Source organism: Gallinula chloropus, assembly GCF_964237585.1.
Source record: "Gallinula chloropus genome assembly, chromosome: Z".
NCBI classification, from domain to species: domain Eukaryota; kingdom Metazoa; phylum Chordata; class Aves; order Gruiformes; family Rallidae; genus Gallinula; species Gallinula chloropus.
The window spans coordinates 66,829,065-66,837,062 of record NC_140089.1 but is presented as its reverse complement, the minus strand read 5'-3'; the positions used below and the strand labels follow the sequence as shown (position 1 = coordinate 66,837,062).

The following is a 7,998-nucleotide window of genomic DNA, read 5'->3' as shown; positions in this document are numbered from 1 at the left end:
ACAAAGCCCAACCAAAAAGAGTGCTACTGTCCCACCTACATTGGCTCTCCTGACAGCATGAATGACACCAGCGGACACAACAAACAGCTTTCAACTCTTCTTAACTAGAAATGCAGGCACTTCCAGTTGAAGCTGTTTTGGGCAAGATGTGTGCCAACAACTCAGAAGCATCAGTTCCAAGGCTCAAGCCAGAGTCTGGGAAAGAGCCCATACATGAGCTTTCAGAGGCAGGAGGAAAAGCCAGCTGCCTCACTTGCACAAAGCTTCCAGTAGCTCTTAGCACTGGGTGCAATAAAGACAAAGAGCAAACTGTGCTGGAGAAAATTTTCAATGGGCAGTTCATCCAGACCAGACCCTCTTTGCCTCAATGCTGACCTGGCTTGAGGTTAACAATAATATGCCCAACATGGTAAGAGCAATTGTCTCCATTTCAGAAGAAATTGCTGAGACTGCTCTTGAGTATCAAGCCTCCTCTCTGAAGGCAAGCTAAGCTATTTCCCTGTGTTGAATGATCTCACTTTCTGACTGCTCCTTTCCTGCCTTAAAGAGGTTGCAATGTTGAAAACCTCTTCCAGGGCAAGCCCCCAAAACTATAATGGGCACCTATTCCCCAAGGCCTCTGCCTGCATAGTCCCACATGAATTGCCTGTATTATTCACTACATATGAGAAGCTGGAGAAAGGTTAGAAGATTATGGAAGACAATGGAAACTGAAGGGCCACCAATTTGAAGGCAACACCTAGCCTAACATTTCATCTGCCATAGATGTGACTTTTCCACAATCTCTGCTTGAGATCAGGATCTTGATGACAGACAGTAGCCAAATCTGAGTCCAGGCAACACATCTGAGTGTGGTCCAGCTGCTGTATCTGATGGTTTAGCTGTCTGTCTTCAAATCCAAGACAACTTCACTTCATCTGGCTGCATTTTTCCAAAGCCTGCCTAGAAACGAACATCATCTGAGATCTTCACTTAAACGACATCATGTTTACGTGTCAAATCTAATAACTTCCCAATTATTTTACAACACAGTTCAATTCAAGAGATTTATGCTTGGACCACAGCAGTTCTTTATTTTACATTATCACTGGCTACCTTGAAATCATAACCAGCCACTTAGGTATAAAACTGAAAAATGACGTTTTCCTTCTGAGCCACTTGAAAAAAAGACTACTGTGTAAGCCAGCTCCGTCCTACCAAGCAGATTTCAGTTTAAAGATCAGATTGCGTATGACATTGCCTAGTGAGGATATGTGTGAAATGATACAGTGTGTGCTGTATAATATTCCCTCCAGTCCTCTCTGCACAAAATGCCTTGGGCCTACGTCCGCCCACCAAACCAACCACAGTGGGAATGCCAAGAAGTAGGAACAAGGTACAAGTTAAAATAGGCCACAGATAACACCTTTAGCTTACATCATCCTCATCACTTCTGTGTGTAAGTTACGGTTCAGTGGAGTGGGTGTAAATAGCTCTGAAATGTGAAAGTCAATTTGGAAGGATTATATTGACTCTGCCTAATAGCCAAAGATGCTTCAAGTACTGTTTAGTACAAAAAATTAAAAAAGATGTTATTACAACAGGAGTGGACACTGACCTCTGCTTGTGTTGTCCAGCATTGTCATTATAAGCTCTCATGCCTTTTTAATTTGTCTGACAGGTTTTTGTTTGTTTGTTTGTTTTGTTTAGAGAGTATTTTCTTTCCCTTTTAAGGACCCTCAGTGTTTTCAACAGGTCTGTGAAGCTTGCAAGAACCATCTGGATGGTCATGTGCCTTTTTCTCCTTTTTTGTAGTCCTACCAGATTTTGTTCAGGTTTAGTACTTTTTAAAACGTTTTATAATCCATCTGTTTCCTGTCCCTCATCTACATTCTGCAGGACAATGCTGACAGCCTGCCAAACTAAATTGGCACAGACATCTGCAAGGCTGGGATTTGTGGCCACGTGTGTTCATAAGGGTTGAGTCTCCAGTCCTCTGCTTGCCTTAGTATTTGCTTTTTTCTCTGGATTAAGTGAGGTATGAAAACACCAACAAAACTTCTGTCCCTCACTGCCCAAGTCAAGAAGCTGCCCCATTAAATCAAACAGTTTAGACTACATTCTTGCTGTGGGAAGAATCATGCACCAGAAGTTTTTCTGCTTGCAGTTCAACAGAAAAAATTTCATGCTGCAGAGTTTCTCCTCTTGTGTCTGGAAGTCACACTGGCTATTCTGAACAGGGGTACACAGCAATATAAGGTGAGGATCACAGCAACATATACCAGAGCAGGATGACCTATGCTGAGATCCAGAAATACAGAAGATACCGTAATTTTTGAAAGTATGAGAGGTGTGATTAGTTTTAGATTTCACAGAGCCCTGTGAGGACTGTTTGCACACTACATGATAGTCATTTTGGATTTCTCCAGCCATAACCGAACAGGTAATAGTCACTTGCTCTGTTAATAATGCTTCCCTGAACAGCTATGAAACAGAAGTCCCAGCATCCCTTTCTGCTTCTTTTCTCTGAGCAATGAATTTCTTGGTTGTGTGTTTTAATGTATGATTCCCAGTGTTGCCCTTAGCAATGTTAGAATCTGCAGATTCTAAGGACCAGATTTATAACTATGAGGAGACTGGGGGACATTTGTTTTGGGGGGGTGTTGTTTGTTCTGCCAGACCTGCATCATGTTTCTGACAGGATAAGGATATCAAAGAAGAGTAGGTAGCCTTAAACATTTTGTGGGGAAGATTTCTGCTTCAATAGATGAAATAGCACGGTCACAAAATCCATTGTGCAATTTGATCCAATATAGATTATGCCAACAGGACTTTCCCTTTTTCCTACCTCTTTGTGTCCCCTCCCCCAGCCCAAACCATAAGTACAGTTGGCCACTGTAAATGTACCTTGCCAGCACATCTTGACAGGTATGGACTCAGACCCAAATTCAGCCTGGAGTGGAGGAGCCAAAGAGCAGAGAAAATTCAAAGTAATGCAACTTTCTTCCCTTTATACGGTAGCCTAAAGAAGCATTTTGAAAGGCAGAAAAGGTTAAACCTTTGTAATCCTCATGCATCTTTGGCATTCACAACTGACTCAAGTTGCTAAAACCCAGCTTTCTGCAGCTCTGTTTAAAACAAACCTTTTTTTTTTTTTTCCTATTCCTACGTGCTGGAAGCTGGAGCTTCCATGGGTCTTTTAAAACTGAATTTAAGCTCTCTAAACAGTGAGGAGGTTGCTCATTAGTGGAACAAATGCAATACTGCAACCAACCACAAATATTGATTCAATATAGAATTGATTTCTCCTTTAAAAACAAAAATAATATAAATTATCTGTTTGGTTGTTTGGGCGGTTTTTGTTTATTTTCTTTTGTATTGTTTAGGAGTTTGTTGGCTTTTTGCGGTGTTTGGGTTTTTTAATCTTAGTACAAAGCAAAATAGGAATTTGAAAACCACTGCCGGGAACAAAGCGCCCCATCTTTTAAGGCGGGCCATTTCCCCCACATAACAGAATTTAAAATGCAAGGAAGAGTAAAGAAAAGATACAACAGAAGGAGTGAGAAATATAAAGCTGCACAGAGAAATACTGTCCCCTCTGAGGTCGGGGCGGTATTTCTGTCACGGCTGGAGCAGCAGCCGGGGCTGACGAGCATCCTGGTAGAAGGATGCGGTGAGAGCCGCCCCAGCCTGCCCAGGGAGACTGGCTGGAGAGCTTTCCCGGCCGAGAAGAGGCGGAGAGGCTGGCACCGAAGTGTTCGTGTCCCGTGGAGCCTCCGACCGGGGGAGGGAACAGGGGTCCGGGACGGCTCCCCGGCTTCCTGTCCGTGCAAGAAGGCGCCGGCACTGAGAGGCCGGCGGCAAAGCTGGAGCGGAATATGCGCATGTCGTCTGTATGTGCTGGCCTGTGGGATTTGCCCTCCCGAGCTCCCAAGTTCCCCCCCGCTCCCGCTCCTGCCCCAGCCGGCAGCCGCCCGGGATATCCGGAGCATCTCGCAGCACCCGGCGCGGTTTCGGGGACAGTGCCTGTGCTCCCGCCACCCCTGGCCCTGCAGCGCGGGGGTGGGAGGCATATAAAGGGGGTACGGGGGCTGCACCACTCTTGCCGCCCTGCCTGATGCTCCTACAGGTGAGCCCTGCCTCGAGGTCCCGCAGCTTTTGGCGGAGTCGGTCGGCCCCGGTCCCACAGTCCCCGGGCCGCAGGGAGGGACCCAGCGCGCTCTGTTGTGCGGGGCCCAAGGGCTGCCACGATTTCCCAGCTGGGACTGCTGAGAGGAGTTTGCAGGGAGGTCTGCGAAGAAACTAACCATTTTTAAAGGGCAGAACGTGCAGAAACGCACTTGCAGGAACCGGCGGGACTCAGAGGAGCAGGTGGCGAGAGCAGTGAACCCCGCTGCCCGCAGCTCTCCCGCCTCACCGAGGTCCATCGTCACCCCGCCGCCGCGGCCGTGCGCTCCCTCCCCCGCTCCAGCCCCTGCCCCGGGGTGCCCCGGGCCCGCATTCCCGGTGGGTGGGACTCACAAAGTCACAGGGCATCGAAGCGCTCACAAGTTTCGGGTCTCTAATCTCTGCGGGCTGACTCTTCTGGCACTCCGGCACTTCAGGCATATCGAGGACACACGTGTTTAGGAGTGATCAAAGAGGAGATAAGATCAAAGATCACTTTAATTGCGAAAAAGAGGTCAAATAAGACTTTCAGAAATTCAGCTATGTATCTGAGGCTGTTAAAAGCACTATTGTCATTTAATGTAAGCGGTTGAAGTTCAGAAATGACCGGACACTTACATTCACGTGACGCACAGAATTAACATTCCCTTTTACCTACAGGTAACACATATTACACAAAAATAAACAGTAAAATATATATATATATATATATTTGGTCAAGCATTCATTTCAGGCAGCCCGTCGCAGAGGTACGCGGCAGCCGGCCCAGTGCCAGTACCCAGCCCGGCGCCACCTCCTCCCCGGCCCGAGAGCGGCCCAAGGTCCCCGGCGGGGAAGCCAGGGGCACGGCAGGAAAGGGTGCGCAGGGTGGCAGGGCGGGCAGAGGGGCTGTGGGGCGGGCAAGGCTGTCCTGCTGTCCTGCTCCAACCCCGGGCCAGGCGGGGAAGGGGAATCACCCCCAGTTTCCTGGGGCCGAGCAACTGGGATTGACGGGAGACGGGGGGACCCTCTCCGGGGCGAGGCTTGCGGACCCGCCTCGGGGACCGGCCAGGCCAGGCCAGGCTCTCCCCGCACTTGGCAATCTCAGTGGCACCGCAGTGGTCGTAGCTCTCAGCTTCTGGGTGCAAACCCCCGCCGGGGGCGTCCCGGGGGAGGAGAGAGCCTGCCCCTTTCCCAGCCTGCGCCGAGCCGCCACTTTCGCCACCTGCCGCCGCCGCCGGCAGATGCTCTCAGCCCCTCCCCTACTGCCACGGAGCACATGGCAATGTTTTGGTTGATCGGTTTGGTTCAGTTTGTTGTTTGTTTGTGGTTGCTTATTTATTTATTATTTTTTTCCCCGAGCAAAATGTGCGGCAGCTGGCTGCCTCCGAAGCATCCCCAAAGTCTCCAAATAAATTGTCAAGCGGCTTCAAAAAAAGAAAAAAAAAAAAAGAAAAAAAAAAAGAAACGCTACTTCACAGGCTGCTTAAACTCCCTGTGCCGCTGCGTGCGCGGTGAACTCAGGGACAGTCGCAGAGAGCCAAGCCTTTTCTTGGCGGGAAACCCTCAGTCAAAGGCATTAAAAAAAAAATAATAAATATCTCCATATAATGAGGCGTGCGGTTGGGGTTTAAGCCCCATCACCTCCCCGTGCTGTAACGAAGGGAAGCCCGATGAACTGGAAGGTCCTAGCATAGCAGGAGAGCTATCACAGACACGTAACGCAGAGGGGTATGTTGCTGGAAGTACCTTGCAAGGTTACAAAACATGGTCGCATTTCCCCAAGAAAATCCACTTGGTGGTTTCTCAGCCCGGGACGCGACGAACCTAAAACCCCTTCCTCCGCTCCGAAAGTCGCCTTGAGCCTCCTTACTCACACCGCCAGACCGAAGTCGGACTCTGAGCCGCCGCCGCCTCCTCGTAAATCCAAGACATTCCCCCCGCCTCTCCCCCTCCCCCGGTCCTCCACACACGGCGGTTTTCTGCATAGGGTGGGTTTTTATACCGATGCTACTCGGGCAGACACTGTGGTTTACAGCGACCGCAAGCAACGACCTGCAAACCCTTAGTCTACCCAGAACGATGGAGGGGAGGGAGGCAGGGAGGGAGGCGGGAGCGCCGGCGCCCGGCAGCGGAGCCCCGGCCAGGCCAAGCGAGGCGAGAGCGGCCGCGGAGCTCTCCCGGCCGGGGCATCGCCCCGTCGCCCGTGGTGGAGCCCGGTCCTGTCCCGCGGGGCTTGTCCGACGGGCGCAGGAGCGAGGGGCTCGGGCGTGCTGCCGGAGCCCCCCGCCCTTATGCCGGCGCTGGAGAAGGGCTGGACGGGGGGCACACGGCGGCGGGGGACAGGCGGATAGAGCGAGCGGCAGGAGCCCCCGCTGCCCCGTCCCGGAGCGGCGTGCTTCACTGCCTGCAAAATTTGCACTTGATAATTTTCTTAAAAGCACTTTGGAAGTCTTTGTTGAAATAGGCATAGATGATGGGGTTGAGGAGGGAGTTGGAGTAGCCCAGCCAGTTGATGACTGCCCCCAGCCACTCGGGCATGTAGCACTTACTGTCACAAAAGGGCAGGACCAGAGCCACGATGAAGAACGGCAGCCAGCAGAGGATGAAGGTGCCCATAATGATGCCCAGGGTCTTGACAGTCTTCCTCTCCCGGGACAGAGCCATCCTCCGCTTGGCCTCCGTGTTCTTCTCGTTGCGCCTCTCGAAGGAGGGGGGCGGCGGGGAGCCGCACGCCTCGCTGGGCAGCGGCAGGTGAGTCTTGGAGGAGCTGTTGCAGCGCTGGACCTCGATGATCTCCAGGGCGGCCCCGTCCTCTCCCTGCCGCACCGCGCCGTTGACACAGGCACCGGGCTTGGGCTCCACAGTCCGCCGCCAGCCCTTGCCAGGCTCCCCGTTGCTCTTCTTTTGCAGGGCGGCCGGGGAGAGGGTGAGACAGGTGTCGGCGATTTTCTTCTTCTCCGCTTTCTTGACGGTCTTGCGGATCCTGAAGCGGGCCGCCTTGAAGATGCGGCCGTAGAGCACCAGCATGAGGATCAGAGGGATATAGAAGGCGCCGAAGGTGGAGTAGATGGTGTACCCGTGGTCCTTGCTGATGGTGCAGGCGTCGGGGTCCGAGCGGTCCTCGGGCGTCCTCCAGCCCAGCATGGGCGGGATGGATATCAAGAAGCCGATGAGCCAGGTCAGGCTGATAAGCACGGCGGCCCGCCGGGGAGTTCGCTTGTTGACATAGTCGATGGGGTCCGTGATGGCCCAGTACCTGTCCAAGGCTATGGCGCACAGGTGCAGGATGGAGGAGGTGCAGCAGAGCACGTCCAGCGAGATGAAGATGTCACAGGTGACTTGCCCCAGCGTCCACTTGTTCAGCACCTGGTAGAGGGCCGCCATGGGCAGCACTAGCACGGACACCATGAGGTCGGTGACGGCCAGCGAGCCGATAAGATAGTTGGCCACGGTTTGCAGGGAGCGCTCCAGGGCGATGGCCGCGATCACGCAGGCGTTGCCGGTCACGGCGCACAGGATGAGAGTACCCAAGAGCAGAGAGGTGAGCAGCTGGTAGCCCAGAGTCACCTCGGCGAAGCCGGGGCCGTCTGCCCCCTCCGGGGAGCGCTCTGGGGAGGTAGTATTGTTGGCCACATCCATGCCGGGAGGGGGGAGTCGCTTCAGAAGACGGGCATGGGAAGAGGCGCCGGTCACTTGTGCGCTCCCCTGGCAGGAGGCATCGCCGCCCCGTGCGCTTTGGCCACGCCGGGCACCCACCCTCCGCCACCCCTCCCTCCCCTATATAGCGCGGCGGGAGGCGGCCGAAGCTCGGAGGACGGCGGCTGGCGGAGCCGCCCCGCGCCCGCCCATCCCCGCCGCCTCTGCCCAGCG

The 7,998-nt window shown here is 53.0% G+C and overlaps 1 protein-coding gene across 1 annotated transcript; it reads right to left on the bottom strand.

Moving 5' to 3' along the window:
- Positions 1-6,525: 6,525 nt before the first annotated feature.
- On the bottom strand, positions 6,526-7,792 carry HTR1A (5-hydroxytryptamine receptor 1A; the record flags this gene model as incomplete). Its single annotated transcript, XM_084278154.1, has 1 exon — positions 6,526-7,792. Exon 1 carries the CDS (start codon positions 7,765-7,767, stop codon positions 6,526-6,528), a length of 1,242 nt encoding a protein of 413 aa, XP_084134280.1. The 5' UTR covers positions 7,768-7,792.
- Positions 7,793-7,998: the final 206 nt, after the last annotated feature.